Below are 23363 nucleotides of genomic sequence, written 5' to 3' on the forward strand. Positions count from 1 at the left end.
TGAAGGACATCATCAGCATTTTCTAACTGCTGTTGATAAATGTTCTATAAATAAGTATTATTTTTCCATAACATGGTGCTCAAAGAGGGCATTGAATAAAAAAAGTATCTTTAAAAAGGCTAGGGAAAAAAAGTATTTATGTTTGCCTGAACATCATGTTTGGCAGCCTAAAGTAGGTTTTTATCAAATTCATTTCTGAGAGACCTTTGACAGAGGTTAGGATAGACTTCTACAGTAGATACTTAGGGTCAAACCCTCCGTCCCTCTCTGCGGGGCATGCCAGGCCTGAAATGGAGAAGAAATGCCATGGCTTGCACAAGCACAGTAGGGTAAAAGGAAGCAGAGGTCCCTCGCAAACATGTTTGTCACTCTTTACACAAACTGGAGCTCAACTCCAAGCAGGGGCACTGGAACAATTTTTATAGTGGGGGTCCTGACAGCCATTGAACCAAACCATAAACCCTGTATATAATAGAAACCACTTCAAGCCAGGAGGTGCAGCAGCACCCCCAGCACCCATGATTCCAGGGGCATAGGTGGGAAACGGTGGACAATATGAGTCAATCCAGATACACAGGCCCAATACCACACACAGGGAGAGTAGCTCCCTTGGCCATTACATGCACTGATCCTCAGTCCTGTGTACAATACCCCAGGGGTGAAATTCACCCCTGCGCAGACAGCTAACAAAAGGCCTATGCCCACTTAAGACCTATTTTAAGGATGCTAAGTGGTGGATAGGCCCTGTCCTGGCTCTCTGTGCAGAGGTGTATTTCACCCTGTGCGCACAACTCACTTATGAGGGCAGCATTCTCAAGCATTTGGCCCTGTATGAGTGAACATAGGTATGTATGGCTTCTAAATACAGTGAACCTAGTCTCGACTAATCAGCGCTGCTTAACAGAAGTGACCTTTTAATAAAAGTGGAGGAGAACTGTACTCATGAATTTTGGCATATCTGAGGATACAGGTTTTACTATTCATCAAACCCTGTAAATAAATGTTTGTTAGTTAAATGTATTGTGGTATCTTATGATAAAAGTGACAGGGAAATGCTAAAACTATCTGAAACATTAAAAAACAAAAGACAGCTATTCCATTTGCCTCAATGTGATCAGGTTTACCTCCGGATAAGAATGGCGTCACAGTAGCATCTGAAAGAGTGGTCATTTCTTGGCCAACCAGTGGTGCACTCTCCCCTCCTTCAAACATCCCAAAAACATTTACCTTATAGGTAGTGCCTGCCCTACAATAGTAAAAAAAAACCAAAACATGGATATGTCAAATCAATTTGGTCAGCTAAATGCTAATGTTTCACCAATAAATAAACTAGACCTTTTAAAGTGGATTTGATTGCTTTTTAGATATCTCACATGTGAAGCATGATCACAGTTTCTATAGTGACTATTATTATATTATGTTATATGGTATAGTACATATTCTAAATCCATATGTCTATGTTTGCTTACATACCTCCGAACTTCAGTGAGAGTTTTCCTTAAGGCAGTATCTGAGTGAGGAACTAAGGAATTCATGATTTGGCCCTTCGTTACATTAAAGATAACTACTCAGTTTTTTTCTATAGAGGAGAAGGTCCAGAAATGTAAAGCCCTGAGTACCTCAACTGATATAATGTGGTGTAATTCCATTGAAGCCAATGGAGCTCTCCCGCCTTATACCAGCTGGGTATCTGGTTCCAGATCTGTAACTATATACCAGTTTGTTCATTTGAGGTCAGATTTTTAATGGTGCCACTCTGAGCATGCCCAACTGACACAAATACAATTCCTGATGCTCCCATGCAATTCCCAGTGCGGATGTAGGAGTATGACATGCTCAGAATTGTGTCTTTAAATCTCTGGCTCTTCCCCATAATGCACATAGAGCTCTATCCAGAACTGAACTAGACTGCAACAGTTTCAGCTTCAAAATTCTTTAGAAAAAACTGCTCCTAGTACCAAGCACACCGTCTTTCTCTCTCTCATGCCCCAGTGAGATCACAGACAGAACACTGGAATCCATGCTTACATCTGTCTGATGCCTTTCTGAGGTTGAATAACAATGCCCTGGAAGCCCATGGCCCTTAAAGGTTTTTCTTACTTATGTTTGACTCTGTCCTACCTGCCAGCCTCTGTATCATTGTGGCCTTAATGCAGCCTTACCTACAACAGCATTAAAACTAAGGAAAAGGGGTATCTTTGTAAAAAAATACATACTTTTTTCATAAACATGTTGCTGTAAAGAAGGGATGGTAGAGCTGTTCATAACCTGAGCCGTTTTATTTCTAATGATTAAACTATTAACACCAAATTTAAAAGAATTATTAGCCATACCTAAGCTCCTCCAATACAACTGTATTGTCATATGGCCCAACGATTAGTTCTCCAAGTCTATCTTCTCCTGTCGGATGGAAAGTTATTTTGTAACCTCTCACTTCCCCAGGGGCTGGCTCCCAAGTTACTCTGAAACTTGACATAGTGGAATCAGACGTTTTCAGGTTTCTGGGTGGTTTATATGGAGAGGCTGCAAGGATCAAAGTGGAAAAAGCCATAATTTAGATCACTTATGTATATGAAAAATATTAATAAATACTACTGCAAAAAACCCATGTACAACTGCCATTGGTTATTAATTGTATGTGTATTTTTCAATTTAAAACAATATTTTAAAAATACCTATTCCGGGCTCACGCTGGCTTTGCTTGGCATAAGCACTAGTACCAAGCCATGAGAGGCAAGATCATATGCTTCCTCTCAATCCAAAACCAGAAAATAAGAAAATTACCAACCAGACATTAAAACAAGCCCAACAGCCCTCACCCACAAATACCACCAGCCCTTCTCAGGCCTCTTCCTCCTTCAGGGTAAAGAGACAGGCCTTGCAGCATGTCCCAAAGGTCAAAAGATTCAGGTTTCAGAGTAGCAGCCATGTTAGTCTGTATTCGCAAAAAGAAAAGGAGTACTTGTGGCACCTTAGAGACTAACAAATCTATTTGAGTCACACCAAGGAGGGGAATAAATTCCAAAGTTGAGGCCCTTCATAAAAAATACCCTGCCAGCAGACCCCTCCTTTTATACTCAGAAGGCAATGTGGCACAGGGGAGAGAGCCAGTGTCTCATGTAGGGGAAGGTCTTAAGCCATTTAGAGATTTACTATTTCTAAACTAACAGGCAGCCAGTTCAGATCAGAGTGTACTGGTGTCGTGTGCTCCTGGACAAGAGACACTGCTTAGCAAACAATTGGTCCCATTAGTGACAGACATGGCAATTTCTTGCATAGTCCTTGAAAGACCTTATTGTATTAAGTTTATGTATTATTGTGGACCAGGAATCTATGTAACCTCTTGGGGGGGAGGGGAGGGGAGATGGGACAGATATGAGATGAGGGAATTAAAAAATTATACTAAAAATGTGCCAGACAAGTATGGACTTTGGGGACAGTAAGTGTTCAGTGGATTTCCTGGGGAATCCCTAGGGAGAGGTTAATCAGCGAATTATAGAATCATAGGACTTGAAGGGATCTTGAGAGGTCATCTAGTCCTGTCCCCTGCACTCATGCCAGGACTAAGTATTATCTAGACCATCCCTGACAGGTGTTTGTCTTAAAAATCTCCAATGATTGAGATTCCACAACCTCCCTGGGCAATTTATTCCAGTGCTTAACCACCATGACAGTTAGGAAGTTTTTCCTAATGTCCAAACTAAACTTCCCTTGATGCAATTTAAGCCCATTGCTTCTTGTCCTTTCCTTAGCAGTTAAAAAGAACAAATTTTCTCCCTCTTCCTTGTAACAACCTTTTATGTACTTGAAAACTGCTATTATATCCCCTCTCAGTCATCTATTCTCCAGACTAAACAAGCCCATTTTTTTCAATCCTCTCTCATAGGTCATGTTTTCTAGACCTTTAATAATTTTTGTTACTCTTCTCTGGACTTTCTCCAATTTGTTCATGAGAATTCCCCAATTCCAGTTATACACTAACCCAGCTGTTTGAAGCTACACACTGAGGAGAAGGTCATTTTCTGCTGACTATTTGTTACCAAAGGCCAAGATCAAGGCCCAAGCTGTACAAAGAAATGGCTGATCTGCCCAACTTTCATTCTGGTTCAGGATCTACGATGGATGAACTTGCGACCACAGGAAACACCCAGTTGTGGGTTTTGAAGAACTGACACCAACCGCATCTTAGTTTGGAATCGGGGTTGACCTCTGGTAAGCTTTTTAGAATGTGTGTAGGTTCTTGTACTGTTTTAATACATTTTCTCTGAAATGCTTTTACCTTAACAATAAATGTGCTTGCTTAGAAGGAGCTGTGTGATAACTTATAACTGCTGGCAATACGTGGTCATAGCTCTTGAACAGAAAGCAAAGCACAGGCACGAGCACCTGTCTATTTGGCCATGTGGCTTGCTGGGGATATCACCATGTAAGGCAGGAGCTAACAAATGGTGGTCCCCCTCGCTTAAGGGATCATGAATAACCTTGTCACCTCTTCCAGTTACTTCCTCATCCTAGCCAAATGACACCTGCCTTTTCCAGCTGGAGCCTCAGCTATCTAGCTGTTCATACCCCAGTCATTACCAAGCATTGGGTAAGGTGCTCAGCAGAAACGCCTTAATCAGATAGGTAACAGGCTGGCTTGCCCATGAGCTGAAGAGCCTGGGGCTAAGTCAACCTTGATTACAGGATGAGCCCCACCTGAGAGAAATCAGGTGATTCCAGTATAAAGAGGGGGGAAAGCGCAGGAATCTGTGGCACGGTATGCAGAGAGTGAGGAAAACTCCCCAGGCATGGAGAGACCCTGGCCAAGCAGGGGAGGGAATGCAATGATCCCTAGCAGAAAGGCCTGGGAAAGGAGGAGGAGAAACCTTGGGTTGTGTGGATTTATGAATGGACTTTGTTTTGGGATTTTGAGTTTTATTTACCTTTTATTTTATATTAATAAACCTCATACACATGTGGAAGAAGAAGAGGGACAAGATGGAGCTGTCCAGAATCCCATGAGGCAGTCCTTGAAGCAGAAGAGCTATTATGCAGAACCATCTAAAAACTGAGAGGGAAGACCTGTTTACTCTCACTTGAGTTCACAGGTAAGTCAGATAGATATTCCACCACCAGGAGGAGATCACCTACTACAATGCCTGTGCAGTCTCTGTGTCATAGCCTTGTCTGTACCACAATTAACACAGGCCATGGAGATCTTAGGCAGCTGGATATCTGAGAGTTATCTCACCTCAACTTTCCCAATAACCATAACCAAGGCTTACAAGCTAGACATTTGACAATAGCTAACCAGTGTCAAGTGACAGCCTTACAAGCACTTTCTTAATAAAAGCCAGCAACCTGCCTTTCCTAACCAAAATTTTCACAATCTTCACCAATAATGGACACATTTCTTCGTCCCTGAGCACCACCAGCTAAGCATGAGATGGGTCCGAAGTGCACGTTGTGGCACAATGTGCTCACAATGACTCTAGTACCCCAGTGAGCCACACTGGCCGCAACTGAAGCAGAGAAGCTGTAACATTTGTCTCTCTCAGATATTGCCCTACATCCACGGCGGAACACAATTAAATCCAAATCCATTTGATTTTCTCTGCAAAGCACCAGACAATTGCCTTGGAAAAGGAAGCACTTGTATCAGAGAGAGGGCAGATCAGATTAATGAGGCTCTCCACTACTCAAAACAAATCCCCTTACCAAGGCTTAATGCATGGTGTGTTGATTCTAAAGGGCTCTGAGAGAAAATATTGTTCCTTCAACAGACTACTTTATCCCTGGCCAGAGTTCCATGGATAGCCCTCTAGTCACCTTCCCTCCTGTTTTAGCTACTGCAGATCATTGTAAACCATGGTCACTGATGAGGCCAAATCCTCACAAAACAAGTCACTGAATTCCATCTTGATAACAGGAACACTAAGCACACCCTGAAAGTGACCTTCTGCAGCAACACTGAGTGATATGACCCCACGCTGACCTATCTCAGAGTGACACTAGATCGCATACTAACCTTCCACGAAGGGAGCTGCCAAGACAAAGACAAGGGTCAACCTCGTCCAGCAACTGGCTACCACAAGCTGGGGACCATCAGCATCAGTGTTAAGGACATCAGCAATGGCCCATGGGTATTCTGTACCTGAGTACTGTGCAACGGTACGGACCAGAAGTAGCCATACTCAACTTGTTGATGTCCAGCTGAACACTGCAGTGTGGTGCATCACTGGAACTCTCAAGTCTACCCCGGAACCTTGGCTGCAAGTGCTGTCACACATTGCTCCCCTATCCATTCGCCATGATACCGTGACCCTTTGGGAATTCCAGAGGATCATGGAAAATGAACATCTTCCCATCCACCAGGGCCTTAACAACGCCCCTCACCACTGCCTGAAATCATGTAAGCCTCATGGACCCATGCATTTAACCTTCAACAGTGCAACTTCAACCCAGATGAAGCTTGGAAAGCCCAATACAGTTCACAAGAAGTCACAAACAAACACTTTGTGAAAGACCTGACGCAGAAGATCCCTGGCTTCAATCTCCCACAAAGCTCATGGGCAATCCTACATCACATCTGCACCAAACCATGGCAGATGCAGATACTTGCTGCACAAATGGAAAATTAAAGACTCTCCAGAGTGCGACTGTGGTCACCCAGAACAGATCATGCAACATATAACACTCAATGCCCGATTCGTGAATACTAAGGAGACATCACCACCCTGCTACTTCAGATGTAATTATTTGACGTAACCATCTAAATGTACATGTATAGTTGTTGCTCTATATTTATGTCAGCCATATGAAGAAGAAGACCCATGAGGACAACGCCAAGGAATAAGATACCTAGCAACCACTTCAAGAATACCTGAGAACCAAAGACAAATTACAAAGTCCTAACAAACCACTGAGAAGTGGTCTGTTGAAGGAACAACATTCTCTCACAGAACTGTCCAGAAACACTTATTTCCCATTGACTTCTGAGGACCAGCCACCAGAACAGGTCTGCTGCTCTAACAAAAGTGGTATACCCCAACCTCAAATAGCAGGAGGCAACAGTCAGGCCATGACACAGGTAAAATTTTCAACAGTCCCAACTCCAAGCCCATCCTTTAGCAATTTTTTGTTAATTCCTGTTCTTGGAGATTTGGCAGATTACGAATTAGCTAACACTTTGTCTACTTACTGTACAATTGCTTTTCTACCCCTCTACAATCAATACCTTTAATCATAAGCTTTTTACTATTTATTCAAATTTAATTATATATAATACATACCTGTTGTTCCTTCTCCTTGCCTGTGTTTTCCTTCCCCAGATTTATACATTGGAATAACAGAGATGTTGTATTTGGTTAAAGGCTGAAGTCGTTTTAACACTGTAGTTGTGGAAGTAGCTGGTACTTTTGCAACCACCTGCCTTCCGCCACTGACTGGTCGGTAAACTACACGATAGCTCACAACTTTCCCAGGTGCAGGCTGCCATGTAACTCTCATTGAATTCTCTGTCTCTTCGTTTACTCTCACCCTCCTGGCATTTGGTGATACTTTTCAATGTAAAAATATGGATAAATATTTATTTTGTCACATAAAAACATGCACAGAGATATCTACACATTCATTCAGCACTACAGATACCATCTGTGATTTGTCCTTCCATATTACAGCATATCATTAAATAGGAGTTCATTTGCATTTCTAAGAGCCTACCATGAAAATTTTCTGATCTCACTGGAGTAAATTAACACAACAGCTATACTTAGATAACTATGCTTTCCATCACAGAGCAAAAAAAATGAGCAATTCATGTAACACAGCAATCCAGCATAATAAAGGAGTTCTACATAGTAAAACATCATTTTTGGTAACTTATTGTTTAAATAATGAGTTCAGCTTCCAAATGCTAGTGAAAAAAGGCCAAATCCTGCAGACATGACTTGCATGTTTTTTGGGGGGGAAGGGGGATTTTTTTATTCAGGCAAAACTCCCTGTGAAGCCCACTTTTTCAGACCAAAGAGGTTCAGATAGTTCTGATAAGGTACTGACAAGCATCCAAACTATTAGGTGGTTACCTCCAAACAAATAGACCAGCCCAATCTTTTGTGAGCCTCCCACCACTAATCTTAAGGCAGTAACAGTTCTGAAAAGTGTGGATGTCTTATAAAGCACTTCAGTTTCACTCTCCAGGCAATAACACCCAGGCTTCTTAAGTCATGTTCCTGCCTTGTAGCAAACACTGTCAAATAAAAAACCTGAAGTGAAATGGAAGGCATGTCTGGCGCTGGCTGTCAGCTGGGCATGCCACCCTAGGTTTTAACAAGGCAGAGCCTTCTTGGCACGCCAGAGTCAGAGTCAGTTTTCACTTCACTGAGAGGTATTCCACAGAATGCTAGAATAACCTCTCTCAGCATTTGGAACTGGTCATAGAATCATAGAACCATAGGCTTAGAAGGGACTGCAAGGCTCATCTAGTCTTTCCATTCTGGTCTGTTCATTTTCAAACAGCTGTAACATTAGGAAGATTAATACTATGCAGTGTTTGTCACATAAGAAAAATCTAGAACTGTGAGTAAGAGATGCAGCCAACTTCAAACCCACTCACCTGAGCCTGGGAGGAGGAAATCACAGGGCAGGAAAATTAACTAACCCCAATGGAATTAACTCTGACTTCCCTCTCTACCCTGGCCACTTTGTTCCTCCTGTTTCTCCCCCAACAACCACACCCTCCAACCCACAAAGCCCCAGGAACTATCCCCAGACTCTGCCACACTCACTCACGTTGAACTGTAACTTACTCTCTAAGTAACCCCGTTAATTTCAATGAGATTCCTTGCAGAGTAGGGTATAATTTAACGTGAATAAAAGTAGCTGAATCTGGTTCCATGAGATATAAATGACTTATGATTATAAATAATCATAGCTCAGAAAAAAAAAGAGGGGGGGGTGATACTTCATTGAGTTGAGAGGGGCAAGGGTTTGGCTGGGTTTTTTTAAGGCAGGGGTTAATAAAAAATAAGGTCTAATCTCTTGTCAGTGTAAGTTGCATTAATAGGAGTATCAAGAGTTTATGCCTGGGATAATAATGTCACAATATCCCCAGGTCAGAATTTAGGCTGTTCTTTGGGGTGGCTATGCTGTACTGCACTTACCTTCAGTAGTAGCCTCTCCTTCTAGAGGAGCTCCGTCTCCACTGCTATAGGAAGCAAAGACTGAAATCTTATATTTAGTCTCTGGCTGTAAATTTTCCAGCACAGTATTTATTACATTTCCAGGAACTGTGCTCTCCCCAGTCTGACCATCATAGAGCGATTTCCATACTATTCTATAACGACGAACTGCTCCTGGAGCTGCTGTCCAAGATAGTCCCACTGTAGTGTCAGTTATGTCTCTAAGAACCAAATCACGAGGTGAGCCACGGTCTGCAAGAAAGGAAGTCATAAGAGAGGGACTATGACTGAGACACAGCTACCGAATATTACAGCGAAATAGGAACAGAAAAATAAAATGCTCATAGAATAAAATTAAAATGTTCACAAGAACACCAGCTCAACTGAAATACAGTCATTCTTTTATGAGGAGGATTAAGGCCTTTGTTCAGCAAACCACTTAAGAACATGGTTAACTTTAAATACATGAGCAATCCCAACCCTACTCAGCAAGACACTCGATCTTGAATACTTTGCTGAACAGGGATGGAATTACTCACATGCTTAAAATTAAGCATGTGCTTCAGTGCTTTGCAGTTAATCTAGGTTAGTTTTGTCTTCCAAACTAGCAATTATGCCTTACAATCCATCTTCATCCCAAAAGCTCACGTAACTCATTTATAGGCAAATAATGAAATAGGGTAATTTTTTCCTGATGTTAAATCTGTGTGAAAAAAATCCTTCTAAATTTCTTGAGTCCTTCACCCTTTCTTTACTTGTCCATGTCCCTTACCCTTATATTTGACACTGCCTCCAAACAGCTATCCTCTCACTTCCTTTTATAAGTCTGTGTACCGCAACGAGATCCCTTCTTAGAAGTCTATTCTGCCACTGATGCAAGGGCATTTATGCAAGTAGCATTTATTGGATTTACCAGAAATAAATCACTTTCCACTGAATGATTAATTCAGACACTTAAGAGTTTTTGTTTGCTTGTTTTTCAGGAAACATTATGGGTCCAACTGTAGTCAATGGAATTTACACCTGTGTGACTTGGACCCATGGTTCACCTAAAGCTTCAGGTGGGATAATCATGTCCCTCTATTATTCTAGTTCTTCTTTGTTGTATCCTTCCATTTCCATAACCTCTTTATTAAAGTAATAGGTTAAGAACTGCACACAGGTTTTTCGTAACATGCCCCCATTTAGGAAATGTCTGTCATTGTTTTCAGCCCTTTTCTCTTTCCTGTGCCTGAGAATTATAGATTTGGCTGCTATCATTGCTACCAGCACCCATCTTCCTGAATGGTGTGAGAATATACCTGTCAGCTTCCCCCATTGTATCTATTTACATCTAATATGTTGTGTATTTACAACATAAAGTGTAGTAATTGTAGGCTGGAGGCACTGTCTTTTCTGTACTAAGTTTTGCCAGCCTCCTGCAGTATTATTCTTCATAGCTGGTTCTCCTCACATTTCTTGGAGCACACTAAACAGCTCCTTAGTCTGTATAATCAAGAAGGTGTAAGCTGAGAGGCCTGATGCTCACTTTAGTACACCAGTTTCGTGCCCATATAACTCTGTTGACTTTCATAGAGCTCACTGGTTTAAAACTGATGAAACAGCCTGGAGGATTAGGTCTATGGAATTTGCTGTGTTCAGTGTGACATCTGGGTACACTTATTAATGTGAGCTAAAATATGCTAGTGGAATGGCTAGAGCCCTAGGGTTTTTTTGTTTTTGTTTTTTCTTTTCTTTATGCAATAGCAAAGTTGTAGCTATAAACAAAAAATTCCTACACACGCAGATGCAGCGCCTACTTTGATGTGTACTCTATGTGGAATTCCTTACTGATCTCCCTAAGGCCTTCCTGCAGTGAGCAGGGCTGCAGTGGCTCCCCTGAGTGGCTGCTTAGCAAGAGGTTCCCCGAAACCAATCGCTGTTCAAGGCTTAAGCAGTGAGGACGGCCTTGAGCCAGCCCTCTACACCACAGATAAGTTTTACCCACAATGACAAGTACCCACTAATATATTTGAGATTGCCAAGAGCCATAGTACCAGAATCAAACTTTGTTGAATGCTGGGGAAGTTTCAACCCTAATCCAACCTTCACAGAGCACGCTCATCTTTGCAAATACTATCAGGCGAGGGGTTTATAATTGTGATCTGATTTCAACGCAGAACTGTGCCTGGAAGGGTTTTCAAATTGGTCCCAATTTATATACCATTGTTTAATATTGCTATGCATCTGTCTTTATTTAAACCCTGATCCGAGACACACAATCCCATTGGATATCAGAGGGGTAGCCGTGTTAGTTTGTAGCCACAAAAACAACGAGGAGTCCGGTGGCACCTTAAAGACTAACAGATTTATTTGGGCATAAGCTTTCGTGGATAAAAAACTCACTTCTTCAGATGTATGGAGGGAGCTGAATCCCATTGGATTTGGTAAGACTACTTGTATAAAGGCTGAAGGTTTGAATGATATTGTTGTAGCAATAATCAATGGATTAAATAAACATGGTCTCCAATTAATTCTGAATCAGTGAAACCATTATTACATTTTGGCTTATTGATGAAAGGACACAGCTGCTAGGATTTTATTAAAATGTTGTTAGTGGTTATATCTTTAATAAACAGAATACACTTGTACAATCTTATTTTTCTAAACCCAACCCATTGCTAGTATGTGATCCAGACAAGGGTCCCTTGGCTATCTCATCACCTTTCTCTGGCGACCACTGGTTTTCCCACCCAAACTTCAACACAAATTCCTTCAATCCTTCTAGACTGCCACTCTAAATCTGACACGCACACACAGGCACTCTTGATTGCAAAAATAACATTTTAAGATCCAGCTTTTTGTTAATATTGAATTATTTACTGTCATAAGGAAAAATAACTACACTATTGCATCTTTCAGTGTAACTTTATCCCGTTATGCTAAAAGGGCCAGATTCATCCTAATATACACTCCATGCAAACTCACTGATTTCAGTCCATTAAGTAGGGCAGAATTTGGATCCCAAAGAGTAACTTTCCTGGAAGACTGAAAAAAGATTTGTCTTCAAAAGTAAATTACAGCAATTTTCTGTCTACTCTAAAGTTTCTGCTCCCAACCCTTGGCTTTTTCATTCAATAAAAAAATCTGAATATAATCCAAATGGAAATATTATGGAAAACCCAACATGATAGAATGCACAGATGTTTCACAATAAAAAGCTCTCTTTCCATATTTTTAATGTAATATAAATATACAAGTCACTTTATATTGACTACTTCAAATCAAGTCTCTGCCACAATATGATTTCAGTATTAAACTATCTGCTACCACCGCACAATTCTCAGCAAATAACTCTGGGACAGTATGGCTAATGATGTGTTGGAGACACTGTGACAGTCATTGCATATTTAAACCAATTATTAAATTATTATATGTGCCACTAAATAGCAGAAGAAAATAATTTATTTGCAATGGAGTGTAATCAAGCCCAGCTACCGACAACTGTTAGCTCTGGAAAGAAAACAGAAATCATATGGAACTAAAGTACCATTTTTTGTTGAATAAAAATAAACTTTGGGCTTCTTACCAAGCCGCCAGGCCTAAATGGAAAAATTTGACTTCAAATAGCTGGAAACTGCTGACAAGACATTTTACCAACTAAGGGAAATTAGACTTTTAATATGTTATACTGCAACTGAGAACATTTATCTAAAATAACACACTAATTTGATTTGCACCTCATGTGCGAGCTAGTTTGTAGGCAGATCTTATTTTCACAAGAAGCTACCCTATGAGTGTCTATGGGCCTGGAGGTTGGAGAGAGGAGCAGCTGTGTTTAGGATGTGGTGCAAAGTCCTAAATTATTAAGATTCCATTAACTAAGCTGCTACGTTGGGAGTTTAGAAATATACTTAAGTTCAGTAACATTACCAGTGTAATGTAATGGCTAGTAGGCATACAATTATACCTATTAGCCATGTTTAGTTTGTTGGAGAAGTAAAAGTATGCAGATCACACGGTAATTCTGCTTATCTACTATTTATCTGTCATAGGGGTTTGCACTGCTGCCTAACACTAACGTATCTGAGCAATTTTTCTGATCTTCTGTTTAAATGGTCAAGAATCTTAATAGCTAAATGCTCCAACAAGAAGGATTCTCATACACCTTAATATCTCTGCTGCTTACAACAACAGGCTAGCCAGAGAATGTAGAAAGACTGTTCACAATAAGGTAGGGTAAGGGCATGGTGGTGAAGCAGATGGTGGTTGTACTGGCTGGTGGTGGTGTTTGGCTCAGAGCCAACAGAATCGGCATAGTCCTCTCTCTTTTTTCCCCTGTTTGGAATGGATGCACCGTGCATCACAGCTCCACTTTTTCATCCAGTCCCAGTATCACCATCACACGATGAAGTGCTCTGGTTTTGAAAATTACCCAAAAGCTCCTGCCCCCAGTAACTGTGCTAGACACTACTGTATTCAAGAGTCCCAGAATTCACTGGTACAAGCACAGTTGAAGCCTTGATGTGTCTGTAAGCATTAAACCAGTGCTGCTGTGTGGACATGTCAAACCATTGCAAGGGCAAGCAAGGCAAGCAACCATTTCCTGCCATCAGTGCCAGATCCAAAGCCCACTGTAGTACTGAAGACTCCCTTTGACTTCAATAGGCTTTGGCTCAGGTTCTCAATGTCTCTACAACAGTTTCCTCACTTAGCACAGACACACCCTCAGATAGAAAACAGGGGCTCTTCCTTCCAGCCCTGAATCTCTGCAAGTCTTCACTTTCCATATCAAGGTTTTCCACCATGCTGAGCCAGAGACACAATATCCGATTTAAGTAAGTTTCCTATACTTGCTTGGCTCTTGTCTCCTGAGCTCTCCCGCAATCATTTTTGCTCCTGAACACATGACTGAATCAGTGAAGGTTACACCTACACTACTAGTTAGGGGTGCGAATAAAAACACCAGTGAAGCTGCAGTAGCATGGGAAGCTGTAGCAGAGGCATGGCTGAGCCATGCCAAGACAAGCCCAATTAAAACCGATGGGTCTGTACGCTGCACGGCTGGGCTCGGCCTCCGCTGTTTCTACTCAAGCTTGATCAGCACCACCACAAATGTATGTACACCAGCAAAGGAATCACATCCCTCCTTCGTAGTGTGGACATAGCCTAAGGGTAAAAACCTTAACAGTCAAAAAAAATAAATGCCCTTATTCTGTCCTCAGTTACATACCCACAGTTCCCTCTGATTGCAATGGAAGATACACACCTCTATCAAGCCCAAATGTATACATTTTCTATACATGTACTCAAGCTAGTTTTCAAGATTAATATGTAACCGTAAATCTCACATTGATCCATATTTCACTTAGATTAAATGTAAATTGGATCTGAGCCAATATCCTAAGTGGTCAGAATTTAATCAACTAAGGAAACTAACCCCCTCACGCCATGCACACACTGAACTTTTACGGCCTGATTCCTTTCTTGTTTACAACAGTGTAAATCATGAGTATCTCCACTGAAATCAGAAGGCCAGATCCTCACATCCAGCCAAGTTCTTCTCAGAGTAGGGTGTGTGTGTGTTGGATGGGACACAGGCGGCTACCTTAACACTACTCCTGATCCAGGCCCTGTTGATGATCAAATTGGCCTCTAGCGTAAGATAGGACAGCCACTTATGTTGGCTGGTAATGTCTCCCTAGGGGCCATTATGCAGCTGAATATGTTGGAGTGCAGAGCACTCTGGCCACACCTCTTGTCATGTGACATAACCCGCTATGCTTGGGAAATTGGAAGGCGGTGGAACAGAGCTTCCTGTACCAGCTCTCTGCTAGTGGAGGATTCCTCTACATAAGGGGAGTCCTCACTTGCCCTTTTAGGCCAGGTTGCTGGCTGTTTTGCACAGGAGGCTGAATCAAGGAGCCCTGGATCTGGCCCACCAGAGTTACACCAGCATAAAACTGATATGAGATCATAATCAACCCCTGGGAAATCTACCTTATCTATCTACTCCAGCAATTAGTTAGTTACCCAGCAACTAATTAGTTCTATGTATATGTAGGAAATCAGTTCAATTTTTCTACTTCCCCAGACAAGAAAATTCAAATGATTGCTCGATGGTTATCAAAAGTCACTTGCAAATGTCAGGGCAAAAAATCTTGGAATGTATCATTGAAAAAAATGCATGAGACAGCACTAAATCTCTTTGAAAGACACTGAGTCCTTGTTTCGGTCTGTATGGAGAAGAACTACGTAATTCAAACATTACGGAAAGTTCCAATGATAAGCTAAAAACTTCATTGTCACGAAATGTCACTTGAGTTAGCCCCATTCAGTCTGTAGGAGGTCATTCGTTTCTAAAACATTCTTATGTTGCTATAGAAACAGCAAAAAAACAACAACATATATCTAATAAGAAACCACTATTCATTTCCTGGCAAAAAAAATCCAGGCTCTGAGAAATGTATACAGCAGAAGAGTCCCTGAAACTAGAAAGTGCATCAACTATGACAGGGGTTATCAAACTTGGGGTCAGGACCCTCAGGGAGTCACAAGGTTATGACTTGGGGGGTCGCGAGCTGTCAGCCTCCACCCTAAACCCCACTTTTCCTCCAGCATTTATAAGGGTGTTAATATGTTTTAAATTATAAGGAAGGTCGCACTCAGAGGCTTGCTATGTGAAAGGGGTCACCAGTACAAAAGTTTGAGAACCACTGAACTATGATGAATCCTCACATCCCAATTCTCACAGCATTAAAAGGAATGGCAGAATTGGGCCCTATAACATTTAAATGGAAAGACTTTCATTCTAAGGGGGGGGGGGAAGACCATTATTTAATCCCCAATGAAGACTATCTCCTGTGTAGAGTAAAATATGCAGTTCTTGTTGTTTACATTACACTAATCTACATTATAAGTATTGGGACAGATTCTGATCTCAGCTTCACTGCAGTTTAAAGCATGATGGGCTGAACCCTCTCCTGACATAAAACCTGGCACAGCTCATTTACTTCAATCAAGTTATGTCAATTTACACCTGCAGAGATTCTGGCCCAGTAACTTCTCTAACATAAGTGGAGTTGCTCTGGAATTACTGTGGTGCAGGCAAGGTCAGAATGGGGCCCACTGTATCTTGTTCTGATAAACAGCTATAAATGCTTTTGGGGGGGGACATTGCTCTCAAGTTCATATTTTAAATGGTAATGAACAACTCTGCTTTTAGACATCTGATGCATTCAACCTGACCAGCAGTAGCAGTTCTAAAAAATCCTAGCTTCCAGCAACAGGGTGCTCATAAAATAGATTTCCATCTTCCAAAGCATGGAGACGTGGATTAGGACTAAACATACCTGTATAGACTGCCTGACCTAGAGAGAAATTTGTTTTTCTTTAAAAACTGCAAACTATTATCAGTTCAAGTTAAGCTATTAAACAGCCTGTGTACAGTATGTTCTTGTTATCTGACAATATGCCTCTGGGCAGAAAAGGAAACTCTTGCAGGCCTGCTCTTACCACCCCCTTTCCCAGGGGAAAACAGATTAGAAAAACAGTAGCTCTCAGAAACAGTTGATTGTTAGCTATCGACTGGATTTCCACTCACTGTGTTCACCATTAATCCTATTTCTGGGGTATGACGTGTGGTTTTGGCTGAGTGGATGTAACAAAATAATAAAATGGACAACTCAATGTATTTCTGGGGGAATCTTTCTGCGGGTTTTCTTAAGTCTCATCTGTACATCTACTTGCGATTTGTGTTGTGTCACTGGGACAGAGAGCTGGGGAACAGCAGCAGAAGTAGCTCTCTGGGCACTGCAACTCCTATTAGTTGCCTGGGAGTAAATCTGACAATGATAGCTGTGCCTAACTGAGAGACGGGGAATAGGCTGGAGAGAGCTACAAGGCTAATTAACACATTAGCCAAGAATGTAGGAAAGGCACTGGAAGGAAGTGCCAAGGTGGAGAGAGAACCAGAAAGAGGCAGGCTCTCAGAGTCAGTCCCATGAGAGATCTCTCTGAGGGCGAGATCTTCAGCCTCTCCTACTCTTGGTCTAAGGGGCTGAAGATGATATGCTATTGTAGGACAGGTGCTGCACAAGATGTGAAGATGGTGGGGAAACACTGTAAATAAGCCACATGTGGTGTTTACAAGCAAAGAGTCTCCACGTGGTCTGTGTACGCAGAGGAAGATAGGCTAGGAGGAGCCTCACCCGGTTCTAATCACCACAAATAATGAAGAATACTGTTAGAGTTGCATAAAAACAAGATGGCCTTGCTTAGGTGCCTCCACTGCCACAAGTCCTGTTTCACTAGCTGAATTCTGTGGTTGGTTTAATTTTCTTTTCCTTTTCGCAGTTTCAGTTCTGTCGCATTTAAACTTCAATACAATTCTATTTAGCAGCAGGGAAGGGAAACCTTCCACCAGCCACCTCTGTGAGTTGAAGGGAAGCCAAAGCGGCCAGATCCTGGCTGGGGAAAGAGGGATGGCTCACCCCCTTGAAATCTACCAATGCCCTCCAACCAGAGCTTTGTGGTGTCAGGCCCATATATTTTAGAGAGAGGATGTGTATGGAGCATCTTCTGCAGCATTCTCACCTCTGGAGCCTGCAGCTATCCAGTCAAGAGCTGATGCAGTTTAAGCATTTTTATCCTCCACAAACTTTCCTCTGACTGCTACTCCTCACCAACAGGTGCACTCAGCCAATGGCTAAAAGAGGCTAAATACCTGTGCTCTAAAAACAGCCCCAGGACTACTGTCAGCCTCCTCAGATCTGTATGAATGGGGCATGAAAAAACCTGCTTATTCCATGGGGTAGGGAAAGCCACCTCCCCACCCCATCCCCAACAAAACAGTAAGGAAGAAACCCATGTCCCATACATAGGAATAACTTCCATAATATGGAATATGGCCCTCCATTTCTAATTTCTCATGTGCTTACTTCTTTCTTCTCTACTGCCTTTGAACAGTTTATAAAACGTTGGGCCTCTGGAATGTGTTTATCCTTGGGCTGGATGGATCAGATAGCTATGCAAACATTTTATATAGCTAAGATTATCTGGAGTTCTTTGGAAAACTTTGCACCTAAATTCTTTTGGAAGGAGAAAAGATGAGGCAAGTGCAGACCAAGTCCTGGGAAAGATAAAAGGGAAGGCAAGGGAAAACAGGAAGATCCCAAATGGTAAACAAGGACTTCAACTAGAACAGCAACTTAATTTTTGGGGGGGTAGGTTCCTGAGGGAGACTCCTAGAAAGGACAAGCCTGTCCCACAAGGCTGAACACACTATAGAACATTTATGTGTTGCAGTTGGGAGGAAAAGGACGGATTTGAAAGAACAGGGAAACGGGATTAGTAAATGCAACAATATACTTTGGAGAGACCTCAAGAAAAAGAAGGCGTTCCCTTAAGTCTCTACGACTGCACAGCAATCAAACACCTGCGGCTGGCCCAGATCAGCTGACCCGGGCTAGCGAGGCTCAGGCTGCAGGGTTGTAAAACCCTTTTGTAAACGTTTGGGCTCAGGCTGGAGCTCAAATTCTGGGATCGCATGGGGCGGGGGGGGGTGACTATTTTTAGACCCACATCTTGAGACCAGAGAGCACAACTCAGTTGACCCAGGCCGGCCGTGGGTCTTTTATTCCAGTGTAGATGTACCCAAAGGGCCCTATTGCCGATTCATTAGAATTACACTGAGGCACTGGAGTGTCTGAATTTTCCTTTTGTTTCCTTACACCATGATTAAACAATAGCAGGAGTTACATTTTCAGATTGTTTTATCCACTCTTGTTTCTCTAGCTTTACCTTTTTTCTCAATAGCCTTATTTATTTTTCTTATTATTTCTCAGCCTTCCCTCCACGGACGAACCATTTTATTTCTTGGTACTGATCAGGGAAAAAAAACATATTTGAAACTCCATTCCAAACATTAAACCCAGATAGCAAAGACTTTATTTTGATGGCGGGTGGGGGGTGTCTTGGGGAGGCATTGGTTTCTCCAGGAGTTAAGGTCTGTGCCAATTTGAATCACATAGCTTTCATGTCACAATATAGTATTGTTATTTTTCATGTGGCTTTCCCTTATTTGAGAAACTGAGATAAATAAAGGGGCACTGAATTTACCGATATTCACATTTATTACAAGATGACTTCACTATTACAGGTTTTACTTGGCCACTGTCATCTTCCAAAGGTTCTAGAGCTAAGTAATGAGATTTATTACATTACACACATTTACTCTTTTCCTTTTGTTCCTGCACTGGCAAAACAGTGATCTTAAAATCTGGATTTGGTTCTTTTATATAAAACTACCCCTGAGATAAGGCCCGTTTATCAATTTGAAATTCTTAAATTCTAAACCACAATCAGATTTTTTTCATATTCTTCTTATTCCTAATCATTTACATTGCGGTCGTACACATAGGCATGACTCATATTTTCACTTCTGCAGAAACTTCAGGAACATGGTGCAATTTAAAGCACCTAAAATGTAACCAAATAAATGAATAATTATATATAATATATATAAATAATTACCTTCAAGTGTTTCTCCTTGCCCAGGGAGGGCGTCCCCTGCTCCAGATGCATACAAGGCAGTCACGGACAGTGCGTATCTGGTGCCCTGTTCTAAATCTCTCAGCACAGTAGTGGTCGTATCACCCCTTACGGTTACCTCCTTGGCTTCACCTCCAGCCGCTGGAGTATATGTTATACGGTACCGCTGGACTTTGCCAGGTGCTGCACTCCAAGATAACTTCATTGTGGATGTTGTAGCATCAGAAACTCTCAAATTTCTTGGACTCCCTCGGGCTAAACATTTTAAAAGATATTGAAAGCATATCATGAATCAAGCCTTCTTTCTTTCTTTCTTTTAAAGATCATTATAAGAGAGAGTAGCATACATGCTTAAGTGATTTCCTGGATCACTTCCAGACTGCTCAGCAAATTCCAGGATTCAGACCAGAGCATTGCTCTAAGACCTAAAAGGAATTGTTTAAATACAACTTCACAAAAACTTATTCCCTAACTTAAATTAGTGCTTTTGGATATTTTAAAGTGGTTTTGAAACGACCATGATATTATACTTAATTTTGATAAAACTCTATTGAACATCCATGATATAGTAAAGCTTTTAATACCATCACGATAACATACTCCCTTCCTTGTCTCCCGTGGACACACATGTCCATTAGGATGTAGCCTGAGGACTCTAAGTTCTCACTTCCTACTACAAAGACTCAGGGCTCACTCATAGAATTTGCTGAGCACTCCTGAACTGATCCAGCATGTCAATGGACTGCAGTATGAATGGGGCACCAAAAAACCCTGCTTATTCCATGGGGTAGGGAAAGCCACCTCCCCACCCCATCCCCAAAACCAGTAAGAAAGAAACCCATGTCCCCTACACAGGAATAACTTCCATAGTATGGAATATCACCCTCCATTTCTAATTTCTCATGTGCTAAATACTTCCTTCTCTACCGTCTTCGAACAGTTTATAAAACACTGGGCCTCTGGAATGTGTTTATCCTTGGGCTGGATCAGATAGCTATGCAAACATTTTATACAGCTGAGATTATCTGGAGTTCTTTGGAAAACTTTGCACCTGAATTCTTTTAGAAGGAGAAAAGATGAGGCAAGTGCAGACCAAGTCCTGGGAAAGATAAAAGGGAAGGCAAGGGAAAACAGGAAGATCCCAAATGGTAAACAAGGACTTCAACTAGAACAGCAACTTAATTTTGGGGGGGGGGTGTAGGTTCCTGAGGGAGACTCCTAGAAAGGACGAGCCTGTCCCACAAGGCTGAACACACTATAGAACATTTATGTGTTGCAGCTGGGAGGAAAAGGACGGATTTGAAAGAACAGGGAAGCGGGATTAGTAAATGCAACATTATACTTTGGAGAGACCTCAAGAAAAAGAAGGCTTTGCCTTAAGTCCCTACGACTATGCAGCAATCAAACACCTGTGGCTGGCCCAGATCAGCTGACCCGGGCTAGCGAGGCTCAGGCTACAGGGCTGTAAAACCCCTTTGTAAATGTTTGGGCTCAGGCTGGAGCTCAAATTCTGGGAACCCAGGAGGGGGCAGCAATTTTTAGCCCCGTAGCTCGAGACCAGAGAGCGCAACTCAGTTGACCCAGGCCAGCCGTGGGTCTCTTATTCCAGTGTAGATGTACCCAAAAGGCCCTATTGCCTATTCATTAGAATTACATTGAGGCACTGGAGAGTTTGGATTTTCCTTTTGTTTCCTTACACCAAGATTAAACAATAGCAGGAGATACATTTTCAGATTGTTTTATCCACTCTTGTTTCTCTAGCTTTACCTTTTCTCAATAGTCTTATTTATTTTTCTTATTATTTCTCAACTTTCTCTCCTTGGACTAACCATTTTATTTCTTTGTAATGATCAGGGGAAAAAACAAATTTGAATTATATAAAACCACCCCTGGGATAAGGCCTGTTTATCAATTTGAAATTCTTAAATTCTAAACCACAACCAGTTTCTTTTTCATATTCTTCTTATCCTTATTCATTTACACGGCAGTAGTGCACATCGGCATGACTCATATTTTCACTTCTGCAGAAACTTCAGGAACATGGTGCAATTTAAAGCACCTAAAATGTATCCAAATAAATGAATAATTATATATAATATATACAAATAATTACCTTCAAGTGTTTCTCCTTGCCCAGGGAGGGCGTCCCCTGCTCCAGACGCATACAAGGCAGTCACGGACAGTGCATATCTGGTGCCCTGTTCTAAATCTCTCAGCACTGTAGTGGTCGTATCACCCCTTACGGTTACCTCCTTGGCTTCACCTCCGGCCACTGGAGTATACGTTATACGGTATTGCTGGACTTTGCCAGGTGCTGCACTCCAAGATAACTTCATTGTGGATGTTGTAGCATCAGAAACTCTCAAATTTCTTGGACTTCCTCGGGCTTCACATGTTAAAAGACATTGAAAGTGTTTTTGAAATTACCACGATATAATACTTAATTTTGATAAATCATTATTGAACATTCATGATATAGTAAAGCTTTCGGTACCATCATGATAACATGCTCTCTTCCCCATCTCCCTTGGGCACACATGTCTGTTAGGACGTAGTCTGTGGACTCTAAGTTCTCACTTTCTACTACAGTAATTCAGGGGTCAATCGTGAAATTTGCTGAGCACTCTTGAACTAATCCAGCAAATCACTTAAGCTTGTCAATTGGCTCCAGTATGAATGGGTCACAAAAAAACCCTATTAATTTATTACATTAGTGAGATTTATTACATTATGTCACATTTACTCCTTTTCTTTTGTTCCTGCACTGGCAAAACAGTGATCTTAAAATCTGGACTGGGTGCTTTTATATAAAACCACCCCGAGAGAAGTCCCATTTATCAATTTGAAATTCTTATATTCTCAACCACAACCAGTTTCTTTTTCATATTCTTCTTATCCTTATTCATTTACATTGCTGTAGTGCACAAAGGCCTGACTCAGAATGGGGGCCTTCATTGCTAGGAAATATACAAACACAACAGTAATCTAAACTCCTTAGCCCTCTTTTACTTCTGAGATTAAACTTTGATCTTCTGGTGACTATGTAGTTTATATTTTGGTTTCTGCTGTTTTCCATACTCCTCTTAGTATTTGGAACTTTATCTCACAGTATGTCTTAGAAGTGCCTTGTTTCAGGCCCTATTTTCATCTGCCTTAAGAGCTCTTCATAATGCTCTCACAGTGTAAAAGGGACTAAGTGTAAATGAGAAGCAAGCCCTTAACATATTCAAGGGTGAGATTAACAATTCCCTTTTAGTTTATTTTATGGATGTGAGCTACATTCATTTGCTGTTATTTTACCTCCTATGGGCATCAAGATACACCCCTGACCAGCACAGAACATAGCCACGTTTCCTTTCATAGCCTAGTGGCAAAGTTGTCCCACACATTGACAATTATTGGATGATAATGAGAATGTTCAGACAGCAAGTAGCAACATCTATGTCTGGGAAGTTCTCCACAGCAAGGCGGAGAGACATCATCCTACCATCCATATAAGGAAACCTCTGGCTCCTGCTTATTCCTGCCAGCGTTCTGTTAGCATTCATTTCCCGGCTCTAGCTCTTCTTAGTCACAAACAGCCATGTTCCATTCTCTCTGTGCAGAGGCTATATGTTGCTCAGTTTATGTGACTGTTAATGTCTTACATTTAGAGCAAACATCATTTCCAAC

The 23363-nt window shown here is 41.5% G+C and overlaps 1 protein-coding gene across 1 annotated transcript in view; it reads right to left on the reverse strand.

Annotated features, from left to right (window-relative positions):
- COL12A1 (collagen type XII alpha 1 chain) overlaps positions 1 to 23363 on the reverse strand; it is a 116071-nt gene that overhangs the window by 77445 nt on the left and 15263 nt on the right. The window contains 6 exon segments of the mRNA XM_074947992.1: positions 1125 to 1246; positions 2334 to 2523; positions 7275 to 7541; positions 9144 to 9413; positions 19674 to 19946; positions 21805 to 22077. Coding sequence (XP_074804093.1) covers positions 1125 to 1246; positions 2334 to 2523; positions 7275 to 7541; positions 9144 to 9413; positions 19674 to 19946; positions 21805 to 22077 — 1395 coding nt within the window.

This window comes from Natator depressus, chromosome 3 (assembly GCF_965152275.1).
Source record: "Natator depressus isolate rNatDep1 chromosome 3, rNatDep2.hap1, whole genome shotgun sequence".
NCBI lineage: Eukaryota > Metazoa > Chordata > Testudines > Cheloniidae > Natator > Natator depressus.